The following is a 20,311-nucleotide window of genomic DNA, read 5'->3' on the forward strand; positions in this document are numbered from 1 at the left end:
CCCGGGAGCTCCTGTCAAACATCCTTCCTGGCCTCACTCCCGACGACCCTGACCCACTGCAGAATGGAAGTAGACTCAGGTTGCCTCACGTACAGCAAGAGCTCCGCAAGGCACTAAGTACTTCTCTGGAAGAGTCTGAGGCGACTAAAGTTTGATCTACAGTAAGGAGTGGCACCTGCCGGGTCCCCCAACCTATGTGACATTTTAGCCTCGATCACCTATCGCAAATGCGCCCCTCAGGCGAAACAGCCTACATGCAGACTGAGTCCCTTTCTTCCCAGGTCTCAGTTTACCGAGTTGTGAAAGGGGTGAAGAGTGACTGGTCAGGGTAACCTAAGGCTGCGCGGTGTCGCTGGGGGACTTGCAGTACAGTGCGTGCCCGTGAACGGTGCCCCTGGCACAAATACCCGAGGCAGCCCGCCGGCCCGGGGCACGCACGTGTGTGCGGGGCTGGAATCCCGCGTGCGCGCGCCTTTCTGTGGCCGGGGAGGAGGTGGGGGGGGGGAGGCGGCGCCGGACGCAGGTGCAGCAGGCACCGCGCGCGGGGATCTGGGGGCCTCGCGGACCAGGGGCGGGACGGGCTCACCTGCGCGTAGTACAGCAGCCACAACTCGTAGAGCCGCTCCGAGGCGGCCATGGCCTGACCCGGCTCTGGCCCTGCTGCGCGCCACCTGTCGCCGCCTCCTCCGAGCCGCCCGCCGGTTGCCCCGGGCCAGGCCCATGGGCGGGAGGGCGTCACTCCGGGGCGGAGCGGCTGGGTACTGCTGGGGGAAGTCCGCGGCTCCCGACCCCGTCGCGCTCAGTCACCAAAGTCTACACGCCCCTCCTCCTCCCCGGCCAGCCGGCCACCGCCTGGCTTCCTACACTTCGCAGTCTGTCGCGGCGGCGGCCACCGCCCCGCCTCTCCCAGGACTGTGCAAAGGGCGGGGTGTCATGCTGGGGGGAGGAGCCTGAGGTCAGAGCGGCCCGGGAGGTCGCGCAGAGCCACGCCCCTCGAAGGCAGAGTCCCTTGAGAGCCTCTGGCAGGAGCCTTGCCAGCCTCCCCGGGATAGGGGGTGGGGAAGGGCTTCCTGAGTTGTCCATCCTGGTGTGTATAATTTATCAGGTTTGGGATTATCGCTATTCCAGGAAGGGACTGCGGTTTGCGCGGGATGACTAGGGTTCTTCAACAAATACTAATGATAACCTCGTCCATGAGGACCACTTGTGGCGCTGACTACGTGCAAGGTTCTGTTCCAAGAGCTGTATGAAAGACGAGTGCCACCCTTAGTTCCTGCCTAGTGCTGGGCTGGATGGAAAGAAGCATCAGCCGACGGCAGGACATCCACCTCAGAGGAGTGGCGTCCTTCCATTGGACAGCTCCTCAACCAAGTTTAGGGTCTGTCCCACTCCCTCAAGGAATCCCTCCTCCCAGGGGGCCCAGTACTGCTTGTCACGTTTTCTGTTTTCGTTTGTTTGTCTGTTTGTTTGTTCCTTTGACCTGAGGGAGAATGCCTCAGGGGTGTCTCAAGCCTATTCTATTGAATGGAAAAAACTGGGGCCCAGCCGGGTGGAAGGAGGATCACAGGGGCAGCAGGAACAAAGGACCTAGGCCTGGCTGAATCTTTGCTGGGGCACTGTCACCTCTGCCCGTGCCCAGACTGCTTGTGAAGTTAGGGAGCACCTGGTGTTGGATAGGAATAAGGTTCTTTATTAGGAGTCGGGGAAAGTTTGTTGGGTTTCCTATTGGTCCTAGGAACTGGTCAGCCTGGTGTGTCCTAGATCGCGGGTGGACAAGAGAAAGCTGACTTTGTCCTTATTCCTGTCCTGTTTTGTACTCTTGGAGCGGATGACCCTTACGTTCTCGACTTATTCTTTCGTCCCATGCATCCTAGTCTGACTTGACATTTCCTAAGCACAGACAGCCACTCCCTTTCCTACTGTGAGAGAAGGTCTGAGACAGAGCCAGGTTAACCTAGGACAGTGAGGCTAGGGGGCTGTGGCATTTAAAGGGAGCTGGGAGGGAAGTGCCTTCACCTAGGGACCAACTTTATAGTACACACTCCAGGCAGGGAGCAACGTTGCTAAAGGGCTGGCCTTCTCCTAGGAAGAGGAGCCGGGGAAGGAAGCGGGTGCGTGCATCTGTGACTGTCAGCCACAAACTCTTCAGAAACTGGCAGGAAGGAGTAAGTTTTGTGGCGCTTACTTGGCCCTGGTTGACGTTTGCTTTTTTGCAATGATGGGAGCCTGACCCTGAGTATGCTGTTGCCCCAGAACGGGATGAGAGGCCATTGTTGAGTTCAAAGGAAAAGGCCATGCAGCCAGGCCTCGAACTGCACAGGTCTGGAGCAGAGTGCGGACAGACAGGCTTAGGAGCAATTCATTAGGCGAGTCCGAGGTGCCACTGGCTGCTGTCTCCGGAGGAGAGAGACTGACCTCAGAGTGGGAAGGAGAGTGGCCACGGAGGGTTTCTGGTGTCTGATGGTGGTGTTTTACGACGATTTCCTTACGTAAGCCAGACTGAACTTGAGCCCATTATTTTGCTACCTCAGCCTCTTAAGCACTGGAATTATAAACGTGCACCACCACACCCGACCCAAGGAATGCTTCTCGAGGCATTCGCTCCTTGAAGAATCAGCACAAGTGGATAAGGATGGCTAAGCATTCCAAGAGGGCGACCAGGAGAGGCGGGTGGTGGTGAGGCAAAAGCAGAGCAATCGACTCACTCTAATCTCTGCCTCTCGGGTCTGATTCTACTTGCTTTCTCACTGATTAGGGTTGGGAAAATCGAACTTAACGCCTTTCCTCCACCCGGCCGGCTCGCTCGCTGCACAGGTTGCTCCAGAGCAAAGGGCGTGGCCTCCTGTAGCAACTCAGTATTGATTGGTTTTCAGGGCTTCCGGCTATCCATTCTCGCCCTTGGATTGGCCATCAAGCATTCTTCTGCTCACTGGGCCTGCGCGAAGCGGAGAGAGAAGGCGGGGCCCCGGGTAAGATGGCGGCTACTGCCCCCGGTGTGGGCCGCCTCGAGGAGGAGGCGCTGCGGCGGAAAGAACGGCTGAAGGCCCTCCGGGAGAAAACCGGACGCAAGGTGAGGGACGTGGAGTGGGAGGTGCAGGCATGGAGGCCAGTGTTCCGCGTCAGAGCGGGAGGGCGGAGGCCGAGGGAAACACTTGTCGAGACGCGCGTGCGCGCGCGAGCAGAGCATGCGCGATAGGGCGGCGCTGGGATCTGCTGTTGAGATAGGCTTGTCTCTTCAGCCCAGGGGCGGACCTCGCGCGTGCGCTTTGGCCAGTGGTCCTCGCGCGACTGCCAAGATGTGGCATTCGTGCTGCTGTTGCAAGCACAGCTTTCAGTTTTTACATGTTTTGGGGTTCTTTGTTTGTTTTTGTTTTTTACGTTTTTGGTGGGTCCCCCCCCCGGGCCGGCCTCCTGGCACCTGCCCATCAGGGCTCCGTTGGGTGGGAGGGTGAGTGACTGACTGCTGCGGTTGTGCAGCCGGCGAAAGTCCAGACGATGTCTGGGTGGCCTGCAGGGCAAGAAGGCTCCCTTTTCTTTCCCAGCTTCTTTCTGAAGCATTTGCCTTTCCTTAGCCACGGAGATGGCCTGGATTCATCTCCACTTGATGGTCTTTCCAAAGCAATGAAGAGGAACTCTGAAATTCACTACCCGTATGCACACTTTGGCTGTGTCACTCGACACTGAAACTTGGGACAAATTGTCCATGTTTCTGAGCCTGCTTTCTTCCACGTCTCCAGTGGGGGGAGTGACACATTCATTTATTGTGGGCTATTTTGAAATCTAGTAGGAAAAATCAGTAACGAACGAGCTTAAGGGGCTGGAAGTTGTTGGCTCTGTTATATAGGCAAAAAACGGTTTCCATCATTCAACAAAATAAAACATCTGCCACAGGTAGGAAAAGTCAGAGACTCCACTTCCTATTTCATCAAAAACCAGACCAGGCTGTGGTGGCACACGCCTTTAATCTCAGCACTCAGGAGGCAGAGGCAGGCGGATCTCTGTGAGTTCGAGGCCAGCCCCCTCTACAGAGTGCGTTCCAGGACAGGCTCCTTAGCTACAGAGAAACCCTGTGGGGTGGGGGGCGAAGAGATGGTTCAGAGGTTAAGAGCACTGGCTGCTCTTCCAGAGATCCTGAGTTCAATTCCCAGCAAGTTCAATTCCCATTTGGTGGCTCACAACCATCTGTAATGAGATCTGGTGCCCTCTTCTGGCGTCCAAGCACACATGCAGACAGAACACAGTATATATAATAAATAAATCTATACCGGGCGGTGGTGACGCAAGCCTTTAATCCCAGCACTCGAGAGGCAGAGGCAGGCGTATCTCTGTGAGTTCGAGACCAGCCTGGTCTACAAGAGCTAGTTCCAGGACAGGCTTCAAAACCACAGAGAAACCCTGTCTCGAAAAACCAAAAAAAAAAAAAAAAATCCAAACGCAGGTTGGTCAGTCTTGGCTGGCCTTTGTTTTCCTCCCAGAGTAGCTGTGTACTCTGCCTTGTATCTCTGTGAGAAAGCAAAAGGGGAAATAGTTGGGAGTGAAACTGGCCACATGGGCTTCTGTGTTGGCAGCGTGTGAGAGCCATCACATAATTGTCCTCCAGCTCCAGACCTCGGGGATCTCCAGCTTGACTCGAATTCTCATCTGTCTCTCTGCCTTACTCTTGAGGCAGGGTCTCTCCTCTAACCGGAAACTTGTGGGGTTTTTGTTGGTTTTGGGGTAGGTTGGCAGACAACGAGACTCCTGTCTCTGCCCATCCACAGTGCAAGGGTTATGGGCAAGTGTGGCAAGTGCAAGCCCCTTCTCAGCTTGCCATGGGGGTGCTTGGATCTGTACCCGGTCCTCATGGGTTCGTAGCAAGCTCTCTTAACCACTGAGCCTGCTCACCAGTCCCAGCAACGAGATACATGGAGGTAGTGTTTCCTTGTTGCTGGGTTTTTGAGGTGGATTTTCTGTGTTGTCCAGGCTAACCTTGAATTCAGGATTCTCCTACTTTATTCTCTCCTGAGGAGCTAGTATTACAGGCAGGTGGCACCTTGTCCAGCTTTACATTATTTTAAATTGTGTAGCCTTGTAGATTTTTGCTGTTGTTTTGTTTGTTTGCTTTTTGTTCTCTCTCTCTCTCTCTCTCTCTCTCTCTCTCTCTCTCTCTCTCTCTCTCTCTCTCTCTCTCGACAGGGTTTCTCTGTGTAACCCTGGCTGTCTGGGAACTCTGTAGACCAGGCTTACCTCAAACTCAGAGATCTGCCAGCCTCTGCTTCCCATGTGCCAGGATTAAAGGCGTGTGCCACCACACCCGGCCTGCAGCAAGTTTTGAAATTAGTTTAAGTGGTGTAACTTAGTTTCTTTTCAAGACTGTTTTGGTCATTAAAGTTGGCTTAAGATTCTGTGTGATGCGAGGGATGGTGGTGTGTAGTTGTTAACTGATCAGCTGAGAGCCTCAGGCAGGAGGGCTGCTACGTGGTAAAGCCAGCTTTGGATACACAGCAAGAGAAACCCTTTCTCAAAAAAACCAAATAAGGAAGACTATCTGAATTCTGGAATGAATTTCCCTGGTTTTGTGAACAGCATCTGTAAAGAGATTTCATAGGGATTGCCTTGAATCTGTAAATCATTTGGGAAGTTATCATTTAAATATGTTAAATTTATTAGTCCATGACTATGGGATGCCTTTCCACTTTCTTCAGCTGTGCATGTTGTCTTTTTTTCTTTTTGGTTTTTCAAGACAGGGTTTCTCTGTGGTTTTGGAGCCTGTCCTGGAACTAGCTCTTGTAGACCAGGCTGGAATCCTGGCTAAGAATCCTATCTTAAACACAAAGACAACAACAAAACAAAAAACCTAACAAGACAACACCGGGTGTTGGTGGCGCACGCCTTTAATCCCAGCACTTGGGAGGCAGAGGCAGGTGGATCTCTGGGAGTTCAAGACCAGCCTGGTCTACAAAGCTAGTTCCAGGACAGGTTCCAAAGCTACAGAGAAACCCTGTCTCGAAAAACCAAAAAAAGAAAAAAAAAAAAAAAAAAGATAGGATTCTTGTAGCCTGAGATTGGTTTTGTACTCAAATACTAGAGGATGACCCTGAATTTCCTTTTTTTTAACTATTCTTTTTTTAAAATTTATTTATTAAAAATTTCCACCTCCTCCCATTTCCCTCCCACTCTCCCCCCCCCCTCCCCGACCTTGAATTTCTAATCCCAACCTCACAGTGCTGGGATTATAAACTTGAGCCACCATATTGGGTTTTATATGGTGCTGGGGACCTTTTAAATGTGTGCTAGAATTGACCACTGAAGGGGTCTGTGTTGTTGATTTTATCTTTTCTTTGATCAGAAGGAACATGTACTGTTCATGTAGATTTGGGTGTGCAGGTGTGTCTGGATACACGTCAATATTAGTTGTCTTTCTTGATTTCATTCCATCTTGTGTGTGTGTGCATGTGTATGGAGTGTGTATATGTGCACATGTGTATTAGACTGTTGGAGACCAGAGGTTGACATCGGGTGTGAGACAGGGTTTCTCTCACTGAATTCATCATGCTCAGATATTGGTTGGACGTGCTGGCCAGCAAGCTGCAGGGTTACAGGTGAGGAAGTGTGGTACGCATGCCCTGCTTTTTTGTTGATACATGAGTTCTGGGTGATTGGAATTCAGGTGCTCATATGTTCAGAGCATGCGCTTCATTGACTGAGACAGTTCCCATGTTATTTTTATTTATTTTTTATTTTTTTGAGACAGGGTTTTTCTGTGTAACCTTGCCTGTCCTGGAACTCTGTAGACCAGGCTGGCCTTGAACTCATGGAGATCGCCTCCCTCTGCCTCCCTAGTTCTGGGATTAAAGGTGTGTGGCACCACGGCAGGGCTCACATTATTTTTTAAAATAGTCTCTTCTCACTGGATCTAGACCTCATCACTTTGGTTAGGCTGGCTGGTCAGTTAGCTGCAGGATCCTTTGAATTTTTGAATTTTTAAGCTCCCTCAGTGTTGAGCTTACAGATGTAAATCACCTGGTTTATGATGGCTGCATGGGTGCTAGGGCTCTCAGAACGCAGGTCCTCATGAGTCCTCATGTCTGCGTGACAGGCACTTTACCTAGTGTACCATGTGCAGGAATATATACCGAGTGCACCATGTGCGGGAATATATACTGAGTGTACCATGTGCGGGAATATATACCTAGTGTACCATGTGCAGGAATATATACCGAGTGGACCATGTACAGGAATATATACCGAGTGTATTATATGCAGGAATACATTCCTAGTCCACCATGTGCAGGATTATATACCGAGTGCACCATGTGCAGGAATATATACCGAGTGCACCATGTGCAGGCTTCAGGTACTGGAAGTGTAGCTGTGGTGAAAACAGTCTGTCCCAGTCTCTTCTTTTTCTGCTGGGGAGACAAATACCAAGCACACTGTGTCTAGTGTTAGATGGAGATAGCCCTGTGGAGAAAAGGGGGGAAAGGGAGCACTGTGTCTAGTGTTAGATGGAGATAGCCCTGTGGTGGAAAGGGGGGGAAAGGGAGCATTGTGTCTAGTGTTAGATGGAGATAGACCTGTGGTGGAAAGGGGGGAAAGGGAGCATTGTGTCTAGTGTTAGATGGAGATAGCCCTGTGGAAGGAAAGGGAGCTGGGAGTTCCTGGGGTCTCTGGTTTTGTTTGTTATTAAATACAACAGCACGGTCAGAGTTAACTGGGTGAATGTGTCACCAGCACAGATTATCTTAGCTGGTCTTGATGACAACCTGATAAGTCAGTGGGAGGAAGGTTTTACTGTTAATTTATGGGTGGAAGCTCAAACCAGTAGAGGTTAGGTCATGTGCCCAAGATCACGTGATTAAGACCAAAGGAACACTAGGGGAGGGAGAGACCCTGAGAACAAAAGATAGCTCTCTTTTGTTTGTTTAGTTTTTCCGATACAGGGTTTCTCTGTGTAGCCCTGACTGTCCTGGAACTCACTCTGTAGACCAGGCTGGCCTGAGCCAGCACACCTAGCTGATGATAATTCTTACACTGAATTTTTACCACTGAGCTGTGTATTCCCGGACCTCTCATTCTAAGACGCGGTCTTGTTAAACTAGTTTTGAACTCATTCTGTAATCCAGGCATACCTTTTGAGTTAGTAATCCTCTGCCTCAGCCTCCTGAGTACCTGGGATTACAGGCCTGCGCCACCAAGCACTGCTGTTCCTCCTTGCTGAGATGAGATACACAGGAGAGATACTGTATAATCTCTTTTCTGTTTTTGTGGTGCTGGGCTGAGCTCAGATCTTTCTAATCATTGAGCTACACCCCTAGCCACTGTGTGCTTTCTGATATGATCTGGGTGTTGTGAATTATCTGGTCTTTAACAAAATTGGGTTGAGGAAATGGTTTGGTGGGCAAAACATGTGAAGCCCTGAGTTCAAATCCCCAGAACCCACCTGTCATCCTGGTACTTCTACAGTGAGGTGAAAACCAGAGGGTTTGCAGAAGTTCACTGGCCAGCAACCTGGTGTACGTAGCCCTGAACAGCATCTAGCCTCCAGGGGTGCACTGTGGCAAGCTGTGCCTGTGCACGCACAGGCACGCACACATGCGTGCACGTGTGCACACACACAGACCACAAAATAAATACATCTTCAGAAACATGAGTTTCTGCTGACTGCCTTTTCTGTCTCCAGCTCACTCGAGGAGTACTGGATTATGGAGTGAGCTTCTACATCTGAGTTTTTTACTTCGGTTCTAAGGATCAAACTGAGATCATCAGGGTTGCATGAGAGATGTTTTTACACACTGATCCAGCTCCCAGATTTTAAAAAAACTTCAATGGTGTGAAAATGATGCATATTTGTATCACTTGAAATTGTATTTAGAATTTAAATTTGGATAATTTTCAAATTACCTGTGTGTGATATGATCTTCCTCTCATAGTGCTAAGCTATAAAGCACACCTTGTTTCGGCTCGTCTTCCACTATTGGAACAGCTGTGGTGAGTTTGTGATTTTTTTGTAGCTACCACCATACTGCTGCCACTAATGCCAGCCAGCCTATGGCTCACTGCTCTCCGGCCAAAGGGAAAGGGTAGGTTGAGATGGCTTGTACTTAGCAGTCCACCGGAGTAAGCTATGGAGAAAGCAGCTGGGCTGGTACTGTGGCGTTCAGTGAAATGAGGTGTTTTCGCTGTCAGGAGTTCGGTGAGCTGATCTACAGACGCCCAGCATCCAGTGTAAGAAATGGCCTTGTCACAGCTTTGCCTTTCCTGCGTCCTCACTGTCTTCCTTTCTTTCTTTCTGTGTCATTTGTGTGTGTGTGGCAGACTATATAAAACACAAAACTTGCCGGTTTAACTCCTTTTCAGTTGTACTAATTTTATGCGGTGTTGCATAATCATCACTACTGTTTCCAAAGCTTTTACCATCTTCCGCAGAAACGCTACACCTATTAGGCAATAATTCACCATTTCCTTCACTCCACTGCCAGCTTACTTTCTATGAGGTTTGAATTTCCCTGCTCTAGATACTTTATTAGTTGATATCCTGTTACATTTGCCTTATTTTGCTTAGCTTAAATCCAAACTTTTTCTTCTTTTCTTTTTAAATTATTATTGTGTCCTATGATGGAACTGAGCTGTGCAGGAAGGTCAGAGAACAACTCTGTGGAGTCAGGTCTCTTCTCCCACCTTTATGTGGGATCCAGAAATCAGACGCGGGTCATCAGGCTCCATCGCCTAGTTGGCACAGATTTTCAATGTTCATTGGTATTGTGCCAGGCATCAGGATTTTGTTTCAGGTCTAAGTAATAGTAATGTGGATCTCCCATATATTTTGTAGTTTTCATTACTGAGGATTGAACCCATACTAAGCTTGGACTCTGCCACCAGACTTCATCCCCACTGACTCCAACTCTCATTTTATTACCCATTAATCCAGTGGGCACCTTTTGATTATTGCTTTAGTTCTTTTGAATATATTCTGAGCAATGCGATTGCTACACTATATGCTAATTTTATTTTGTTTTGTTATTGATTTTTGGAGACAGGGTTTCTCTGTAACCCTAGCTGTTCTGGAATGCACTCTGTAGTCTGTTACCTTTACTTGCGGAGCCTCTGGCTCCTCTGCAGTTCTTAAGTAACATTTCCCACCTTTCACTATGAGGAAGGATGTGTGTCTGTAACTATCCCTTTCCAGTGAGAAATCACTCTGACCCCTTCAGAGAGCATGTAAATAAAAGATTATATAAAAGAAAAACTCTTTAATAATAGCACTCAAGGGCTGGAGAGATGGCTCAGAGGTTAAGAGCATTGCCTGCTCTTCCAAAGGTCCTGAGTTCAATTCCAAGCAACCACATGGTGGCTCACAACCATCTGTAATGGGGTCTGGTGCCCTCTTCTGGCCTGAAAGCATACAAAAAGACAGAATATTGTGTATATAATAAATAAATAAATATTAAAAAAAATAATAGCACTCAACTGGTTCTGGCTAACACTCTAAAGGGGAGCCAGCCTCCTACAAAAAAAATTATTTATAGGCCTTAAGCTCATACATTTCACATTGGCTGTCACCTGTAATTTCCTTTCAGGTTTCTCACATGTTTAATGTACTACTCAGTCTTGAATTATATTCGAGGCTGTGCTCTTTTAGTTGAATTCTACTTTGTATAACTTAGCATCCCCTAGTCAAGTTAGTATTTCCTTACTGACATCAGTTTCTTATCCCAGTTTTCTGTGTGAGAAGGACAAGTGCCTAAATTACTTTGAGTTACTTTTCCAGCCCACAGCAGCCTCTTGTACCATGTGGTAAATGGGAAGATTGGGAGGAAGTGTGGACTGTCTGCTCTCAGCAGATAAGATCCCAGGAGGCCCCTCCCTTAGGGAGGAAGTGCTCTACATTTTTTTTCAGGCCTTTGATATGACACTGGACAACAGGACTAAGCACTGTCTTGGCCTGCACCTGCCAGGGGGGAGCCCTTTGACCTTTAGCCCCTGTCCCTTGGTGTCTCCCAGCAGTCTGTGACTGGTCCTTCAGTGAGCTCCTTCTGGGTGGGTTGTTTGCTCCAATCATTTTCTCCCCCTCTGCAACTATAAGCTCACAATCAACGGTATTGGTTTTGAAGCGGTCCTGAGACTGAGGGGGAGAGAAGACAGACAAGATTTAGTCACCCTGGTTTTGTGTATTGTTAGGCACACAGCTGTGTGTGGAAGACAGGCTGCTTCCTGGTGAGCCAACCTGCTGTGACAGGTTTGTGAGGGCCACAGCAGAGAAGCTCAGGTGCTGGATTACCAGGGTCCTCGAGGGAAGTGATGCTGCCAGATTCTAGTACGTGCCTGTCCTGTGGGGAGGTGGATGCCAGAGAGGTCACAGTGCTGGCTAAAGCAGTGTTTTGTGGTCAGCCAGCCCTGTTGGACAGTTGGGAAGTCCAAGCATAGTGTTGTTTTCAGGTAGGGTCAGGTTGGGGCTGAGGCAACTTAATGTAAGGAAGAGGTGAGCTATGAGTGGGAGGTGGTAAGTGACAGGGGAGCTGGAGAGGAGGGGGGGCATTCAGGGACACAGTTTGTTCCTGAAAGTGCTGGGTGATTTGGTGACCCAATCCTGCTGGAGCCAGGATTTCCAGCTGGGAGGGCAGCCAGCTTGGGCACTTTCCTCTATTGTAGTTGATTTTTTTTTTGTCTTGTTTGTTTTGTTTTCTGGCATTCTTCCAGAAGTTCCAAGCAAAATGGACAGGTGAGCAGCTTCAGAGCTGTGTGGATGGATCTCTGTAGCTCCCTTTCAGTGCCGTCCAGCTGGGTGGTATGAGGCCACTTTGTCCTCTCGCGACCCCTTCCTCAGTGTGTGAGTGTAGTCACTGTGAAAGTGATGAACTTCACACAAGCACCCATGGCTGCTGGCTTCCTGGAGCACTGGGCCGGAGTGGGCTGCCTCTTGCTGCCAGTGCTCACCATCAGGAGCCCACACGACAACTCCTAGACTAGCAGCTGTAGGGCAGAGCAGGGCTGTGCAGTAGGACTTTATGGGGTGTTGGCTGTCTGTAGTCCCCACTGTCCGAACCTTTGACCACTAGCCCCATGTGGATTTTAGCCCTTGCCGAGTGGCTAGTGTGAAATTTGGTTTTAGTTAGTTTACGTTTAAGTAGCCACCTGTGACCCCTGGTGCTCAGACAGTGCATCCCCGGGGCTCTAGCTCAGTGCATAAGAACCGTGTTTCTACCTGAACCCCGTTTACTAAGATAATGAGGGCAAGAGAGAGGGTAGATGCTCAGAAGGTCCCCCAGGCCAGCATTTGGGAGCCAAGGGTTGGGCAGAAGCCTTGAATTAACGTGTCCATCTGCATGGCTGGTACACGTCTAGCAGATGACAGTCTCGGGACTCCTTTATGAACACCCTGAGAGTGGAGAACTGTGACTGTGCTCTGTACTCTTAGAAGACTCACAGCACAGAGCGAGGGAACAGTGCCACGGTAGAAAGCACCTTCTGGCCTGTGAGTAGCGAGGAGTGCCCCTGGCTGGCGGGGGCTGGGGTGGGGAAAGGAGCAGGAGGGAAGAGCTATCAAGTGTTGGTTGTAGGGGGAGCAGTCGGGTCGAGAGCAGCGTGTGACATGTGCAGAGCCTCTCAGCCTGCGTGGCCACATCCTTGTGCCCAATAGCCTAGTTGCAAAACAGCCCAGGAGGTCGTCCTGAGTTTACAACCTCTTACAGTTTGGTAGGCATAACATTTGCTTAGCCATTTCAGGCACGTCTCACCTTGTATTGTCCCAGAGTTGGATATTCACTCTTTTTTTTTTTTTTTTTCAGACAGGGTTTCTCTGTANATTGTTCTTTATGCGGGCATATTTTCCAGCTTTTGGAGTTTTCTACACTTTTCACTTGGCTTAAGGTAAAGAAGATGCCAACTGTACAGGAAGGTGATCCTGGGAACAAAAATAGACTGAGATTACTCTGAAGGTCTTAGGGACATAGTGTATCTGTGGACAACAGAGGTCACAGCAACACAGCTAAGACCAGTGGGGCAAAGTCAGATACAAACCTTACTGACTGTCAAGCTCTCAGCCCCCAAAGTCAAAAGGTGCTGTTCATGGATTTTCCTGTCTTGTGTGCACCATCTTGTTTTTTATTTCCTTGCTTTGAATTAGCAGACACTGTCGTTGATGTGGGAGGAACAGACACCATCTTTAGGACCAAATGGAGGTAGTAAAGGCTTTCCACCAAGAGATGCCATTGGAGATTGTTACATTTGAATGTAAATTGTCTGTTATGGCTTTGTATATTCTGTTTTTTTTTTTTTTTTTCAACAATCAGGGTTTCTCTGTAGTTTTGGAGCTTGTCCTGGAACTAGCTTTTGTAGATCAGGCTGACCTCAAACTCACAGAGATCCACCTGCCTCTGCCTCCCCAGTACTGGGATTAAAGGTGTGCGCCACCACCTGGCCCAGTTCACTTTTATTTACCAGACTGAGAAATCTGGGGCTTAAGGAACCTGCCTCAGAAATGCTTTGAGTTATTGCTATCCCTGTATTGTACTTAGGACCTGGCTTCATATTCTTCTCCACTCCTCACCTCAATGCTTAGGGATCTACAGTCTGCAATCCCTGTGAAGGAATGTCTTGCTCTTGTGAGCAGAGATTGTCATCAGGCTGCCTGGTGTGGCATGGGCCCAGTGTTGTAGTGGAGATCTCATGGGTATCAGTGCTTGGCAGATCTGGGTTAAACCTCAGCTCCGTTCATCATAGCTCTGAGACCTTGAGCCAATCTTTAAGCTCTGCCCACCTCCCTTGTCTGTAGAATTGAGATGTGGCTTCTACTCTCACTGGTAGCTGGGAGATAGAGACCGTGGAGGCTACAAGTGTCTGGCACAGGGCCTCTCGTAAACACGGGTGTGTATATTTTCTTCCTAGCCTCCTGAAACGGGGAAGCCCAGGTAGTCCTCAAGCCTTTGCTAGGTGCTGGTTGTGGAGCTGGCTTTGTTATGCTGGGAGCAAAGAGGTTATTCTCCAGACCTTGACTCTACTCATCCTAGTCCTAGCTGCTTGAAGGTAGTTCATTTTGAGGGCGACATGTCAATTAAGAAGAAAATAAGGACTGGAGACATGGCTCCATGATTAGGAACTTGTACTGATCTTATAGAAGGCCAGAGTTCCATTCCTAGCACTCACATTGGTAGCTCACAACTGCCTCTAACTTTGGTTTCTGGAGATCTGTTACCCATTTCTGGCCTCCACAGACATTGTATACGCATGCTGGTATGTGCGCACTCACAGACACACAATTTAAAAATAAAAGTTTTTAAAGGAGAAGGAGGAAGAGGAGAAAGGAAACCCCGGTGTCTCATCTCCATTCTTGCTAACTCTGTTCTTGTCTGTGAGCTTCTCAAACCTGAGATAAGGAAACAGAGAGAGAGAACCTTGTGGGTGTGAGGTTTGGGCTCCATCAGCACCTGTTGATGAGCCATCATTGACAGTTTGGATAGACTCATCCTCCCAAGGGTGGTTATGTGTGAAAGTAAAGTACCGGATGAGTCAGAGGTCAGACTACCTGTGTGTCAGGACCATCCGGGAAGACAGTTCGCAGCTCTTCCCTCTTCTGCCCTGGTGCACACTTGGGACACCTGGCATGTTTGTTCCCCAGGTGGCCTCAGAGCTGCCTTTTTCTAGGATTCTGATAGCTCCCTGGCATTCTGTTATGGAAGTAAAATGGCTTCTCTTTCTGGAACAATAGCTTTCCATCCTCACAGCAGCCACTGCCTGGTGTTTATGGAGTACCAGCTATATGCTCGGCCTTGGGCTTGCATTGCAGACCAAATGGTCTCCCTGACTCAAGGGTTTCTTTGGGAGGTTTGGACAGATTGTCAACAGGGAAGGTGGTAATGTCAGAGACTTAGGGCAATTGGCCACACTGTAGGAGAGACTGCATGCTGCTTCCAGGCTTCAACGACCTCTGTGCCTCTGAGGCAGGCGTGGGTGTGGGCCAAGGGAGGAGCATCTCAGATGAGTGAGAACTTATTGGCTTGTTTGTCTGGGGGGTAGAAAAGTCCCCGGGAGGCTGGGGTTGTAGCTCAGTTGGTAGAGTGCCTGTCTAGAACTAATAACATCCTGAATCCAGTCTGAAGCTCTACATAAAATCGGGTGTGTTAGCACACTCCTTAGCTTGGCTTTGGGGAGAGAGAGGCAGGAGGACCAGACAGGGAGGGCCAGCAGGTTCTTGGGTGCCACAGAGTCAGGGGAAGTCTGGGAATGGATTTAGCAGGACATAGTGGTAGGGGAGCTCGGTCCTGAGTTTTTTCAGAGTATGTGGGGAATGTAGTGTCCAGGTCCTGAAGGTTGCATGTAGCAGAGAGGTCGGAGCCCCACTAAGAAGTGAGTATCCTTTCCACTTTGTAAAGGCCTTACTGGCCCCAGCTTGTGAGAGCCACTGGTCCTCAGGATATGGAAGACCATATTATGTCCTTGTAACCTGACTCTTGGCTTCCCAAGTGTTAAGATGGTAGTAGCCTCATGTCCTTTTATGTCTGGCTTTTCATTTATCGTTATATGTTAGATATTGAGAGTTTAGTTCACTTATTCATTTAGGGGCATGGGCAGTGAGATGGGCCTTGTTTGTAGTTCAGACTTAACCTTGAACTCACTTTATAGCCTAGGCTGGCCTCAAAGTCAAGCTGATCCTCCTGTGTGAGCCACAGTGCCTGTGGAGTCAGTTACTACTGCTCTGGATTTCCAGGTTGCAGTAATTACGGAATATGCCGGTATTCCCACTTTTTTGGTATAGCTATATAGTCCAGGCTGGCCTCACACTCAACATCTTTCTGTCTTGGCCTCCTACATGTTGAGATTATTGATGTGTATTACCACACCCACTTTTTTTTTAAGATTTATTTATTTATTATGTATATATACAACATTCCTTCCATGTATGTTTGTATGCCAGAAGAGGGCACCAGATCTCATTATAGATGGTTGTGAGCCACCATGTGGTTGCTGGGAATTGAACTCAGGACCTTTGGAGGAGCAGGCAATGCTCTTAACCACTGAGCCATCTCTCCAGCCCCCTACCACACCCACTTTATTCCCAGTCTTGTACATTAGTGTATTGGCAAACATATGTACACATGTATGTTGGTTCTATACCAAGGGATGTAATTGTAGGTCGCAGACTATATAGGGTAGATAGTGTGAGACTTCCCTCTAACACTTGATGTCATAGAACTCTTTCATTGTAGCTGTGGGGAGTAGGGAGTAAACCTTTGTGATTAAATGATGCAGTGTCTTTCCATATGTTTGTGTGAAGGGCCTGGGGAGTCTTTCCCCCAGCCTCCTTTTCCAGACAGGCCTGCTGTGTCACCCTGGCTGGCCTAGCACTCATTGTGTAGACCTGCTGGCTTTGAACTTGAGAAATCCCCTGGCTCTGTCTGCCGGGTACGCATAGGCATATGCTACTACCTGGCTTGCCCCTCTCCTTTCTTATTGCGTTACCTGACAGTTTTTTCCTATTGATTCCAGAAATGAGGGGCTGGGTGTTGCTGGGGGTTTGGACCCAGGACCCCTGGCATACTGGGCATGCTGGGCAACTAGGAGGTCTGCCACTGGGCACTATTTCAGCTGATTTCTAGGAGCTCTTTTAAGATTGAGTTCTATTATTTTTTTTTAATTATGTGTAGTTATGTGTATAGGTGTGGGCATGTGAGTACAGGTGCCTCCAGAATTCAGAGATGTTGGTCCTCAGAGTCACAGGCAGTTAGGAGCTATTGTGGATGCTGGGAACCAAACTTGGGTCCTCTGGAAAAGCAGCAAGTGCTCTTAATCAGAGCCATTTTCCAGGCCCTGATTTCTAGGAATTTTTTGAGTTCTTTGATTTATATGATTTTTAGTTTTTTACATATTTTTTTTTTCTTTGAGGCAGGGTCTTACTATGGAAGTCCTGGAACTCAATATATAGACCAGCCTGGCTTTAATCTCAGAGGCAGGCCTACCTCTGCCTCCCAAATGCTGGAATTAAAGGCCTAAACAACCACACTGGGCTAAAAAGGCATTTTCTTCTTATTCTTCTTGAGATAAGATCTCGTGCAATCCAGGTTGCCTACTCTGAATCCATTGCGTAGCTAATGGTATGAAGTAGGTATCAAAGTTTTGGGGGAGTTAGTTTTGTTTTCCTTCCCTTGGGGATGAAATTGACTCGGTGCAATATTAAATTAGCTGTGGCTTTTGTCTGCTTGTTTGTGTTGGCTTGGTTTTTTTAGTTTGTGACAGTGTTTCACATAGCCAAGGCTGGCCTTGACTTGATATCCTTTTACTTTAGCCTCTGGGATGCTGGGATTACAGTCATGTACCACCGTGCCCAGCTTGGGTGGTGCGTTTCGAATGGTCATTAGCTTTCTGTTGTAGTCTGCAGGAATCTGGATCAGGCTGCTGTTGATGTCTAAACAGACACTAATAGTGTAGGCTCAGACTGTAGCTCAGTTGGCAGAGCGCTTGCTGAACATGCACAAAGCCTGGGGTCCTTTCCTTAGCACTGTATAACATGGGTGCTGGAACTTCCCTATAACCACTGCAGCCCAACTCAAGGCGGAGGATCAGAAGTCTGCAGTCATCCTCAACTACACAGCTAAGTTGAGGCCTGCCTGGATCATATGAGATCTTGTCTCCAAATATGGAAATGCGGTTCATATAGTTAATTTTTTATTTCCAGGTGAAGACATTCCATGTAGCATCTTGGACTTCTGAAGAATACCTCCCCACAACAAACAGCTGTGACACCCCCATGCTCCCAACACACAGCAGTGTATACTCCACACCCTGTCTCTACATGCTGTGCATCTTGTTCCTCAGACTCCTCGGCCCCAACAACACTGAATAGCCCAACTCCCTAATAAATACTTTGACTCAGCACCTCCCCTCGCCACACTCATACTCTGTTTACCCCAAACATCCCCACAGCCCACAGTTACCCCTGGCCCACACCTACACATCCAGACCCTCACACATTGCCAGCATACATAAATCCCCATGGATACTGCGTCCATACCTCCAGCTCCAGCCCTTCCTCCTAAGTAACTGGTGGTCAGAGCCTGATGTGTCTGTTATGTGGGATTCTTCTTCCTCCTTCAGAGCCTTGCCTTTAATATGGGTACTCTAGCCTGTCTGGCATTTGCTTTGGAGGGAGACAACAACTTATACTCTTGAAAGAATTCCAAGAAGAAAAGCAGTTGTTTTGGTGGCAAAGCCTCTTTGGGAGTAAAACCTATACTCCGGGGCTATTTTGATCCAGGGCTCAGAAGAGCTGTTCTGTCTAGAGAGAAAATATTAGGAATTGGAGCAGAGTGTACTTGTTTGTGCGATTCCCCCCTCCAGCCCTCAGTGTTCTTAGGGCTGGGCAATGGCTGGATTCCTCACATATAGGCAGGTCCTTCCTCCATAGGAAATGAAAGTGAGTGTTTTCTGAGGTCACTCCTGTAAGGCTCACTGCCAGCGGGGTGTGGGGGCTGTCAGTGCTTACTGTTGAGTGCCACTGTCCACTGTGCTGGGACTAGAGTCGGGGAGGAGGCTCACTCTTACCTCCAGCAGGGGCAGGCTGAACCCTCAAACTACGAGTTACCATCTAGTGTTCTACCCAATACTGTTGAGGTGTACAGAAGCTATCAGCATCCTGGAAGGAGGGTGCCACTTACATGCAAGGGCTACATGGAAGTAGAAGCTTCTGAAACAGTGTGGGTGCATGTGCCCTACTTTTTCTCATCATCTTGTCCACTTCTGGGGTCTTTGTTCCAGGCTGTATAACTCACAGCTTTACCTGGCCAAGGGACTAGAAGACACTTGAGAGACTGAGTGGAAGACATGGAAGAGGAGGAAGGACTTGAGGCTAAGGAGGGGCAAGAACTGAGCAGTTGGAGTGGGAGTCTCTAGATTCAGGAAGTCCCTTCCGACCTCCGTGTCCCTTGTGTGCTGTGACTTTTCCTGACTTGCACTCAGGTTCTGGGTATGCAGTTAGAATCTGCAGATCTGTGTCATCTCAGGACAAGGGCACGTCTTTCTCTGTATGACACTATGAAGGGATGAGGCATACATGCTGGAATGTACTTAGGGGTTTGCTTTTAAAGATACATATTTAATAAATTAATTTACTTATTTTTGTGTGTGCATGCATGCACACTCACACTTGTGTACATACATGTCAGTGGACAACCTGTAGGATTTGGTTTTCTATCCTGTTATATGGGATTAAACACAGGTGATGGTTTGACAGTAAACACCTTTGCCACTGACCTTTTTTGGGAAGTGGGAGGAGCCTGGATGATGTGCAGGTTGACTTTTAACTCATTATATATCAAGAGTAACCTTGAACTCCTGATCCTCCTGCCTGCTGAGGTTACAGATGTGTGCCACCAAGCCTGGCCTTAAATGGAGAGGTTAGGTGACCTTGGGACAAGTTTAGGGGGGTGCCACTTTGAAGACATAGGCAAGAGTGTCAGCCTCTGCTCTCTCTATACCTAGGAGTTGGTGCCTATTGATTAGGTGACTTGTTCTGTGCCAGCCACAGAGTGGTCACATCACAGACGTTTCCCTCATGTTTCCTACCCTCAGAGTTGGTTGTCACTTCGCAGGTCAAGAAATTGCAACTCCGAACCAAAAACTCGGCCAAGGTCCCACAGTAGACAGTTGTCAGAGCCATGTCAAGTCCACTTGTGGTCTGACTTTCTCAACGTTTCCGCTGAGCACCTGAATTAAAGCTGTGCTTCCCAAGGAAGCCTGAGTGTAGGTGAGGATTATAGGACCTCGTTTAAGTAGTACTTCCCTCAAATAAATGTGCCAGTTCTGACTTGTGGTTCAAATGGGTTTAATTAGGATTTTATCACTTGTAGATCACACCAAAGAGGAGACAGCTGTCTTCCTGTCTCAGACTGTGACACTGAGAAGCAGCTGATCAGACCCAAGGTTAAAATAGCTTGTAGTCTCCTAGGATTCTCAGCACACTTTGTTGCTCCACAACCTCTGACTTGCCTGGAAATTGACATGAATTTCGCTTTTTGAATTCTGGGTTCTGAGAGTGTTCTGCAGCGTTTGTCATCCCGCTGATCACAGGGTTGATTGGGTTGACCTAGCTAGCTACTTGGATATCCCCTTCCTCCTGGAGCACTGCATTCCCAGTAGAGATGAAGGGTATATAGGTGGCCGTGCGCCCTGCCCTCTGCTGCCCCCAGTGCCCAAATATCCCAATCTCCAGATAAGTTCAGAAACTCAGATGCCTGGTGTTGGGGCTTGTTCTGAACACGGTTTCGTGCTAAAACGGAGGGAATGGAGTGACAGCCTGCAGGCCGGTAAGGGTGTTGACTTGCTTGTGTTGACGCCCAGC

General features: G+C 48.7%; 2 protein-coding genes across 4 annotated transcripts in view; one reads left to right on the forward strand and one right to left on the reverse strand.

Moving 5' to 3' along the window:
* The window catches only part of Nbeal2 (neurobeachin like 2), a 32,404-nt gene extending 31,519 nt beyond the window's left edge, over positions 1–885 (reverse strand). For all 3 annotated transcript variants that reach the window (XM_050139263.1, XM_050139261.1, XM_050139262.1), the window contains exon 1: positions 587–885. In XM_050139263.1, the coding sequence (XP_049995220.1) occupies positions 587–637 (51 nt within the window). In that variant the 5' untranslated portion in view covers positions 638–885. The remainder of the gene's footprint in view (positions 1–586) is intronic.
* The window catches only part of Ccdc12 (coiled-coil domain containing 12), a 57,225-nt gene that overhangs the window by 660 nt on the left and 36,254 nt on the right, over positions 1–20,311 (forward strand). The window contains exon 2 of the mRNA XM_050139264.1: positions 2,874–3,070. Coding sequence (XP_049995221.1) covers positions 2,874–3,070 — 197 coding nt within the window. The remainder of the gene's footprint in view (positions 1–2,873; positions 3,071–20,311) is intronic.

The sequence above is a fragment of the Alexandromys fortis genome, unplaced genomic scaffold (genome assembly GCF_014885135.2).
Source record: "Alexandromys fortis isolate MF-2015 unplaced genomic scaffold, M_Fortis_MF-2015_v1.1 scaffold_36, whole genome shotgun sequence".
NCBI lineage: Eukaryota > Metazoa > Chordata > Mammalia > Rodentia > Cricetidae > Alexandromys > Alexandromys fortis.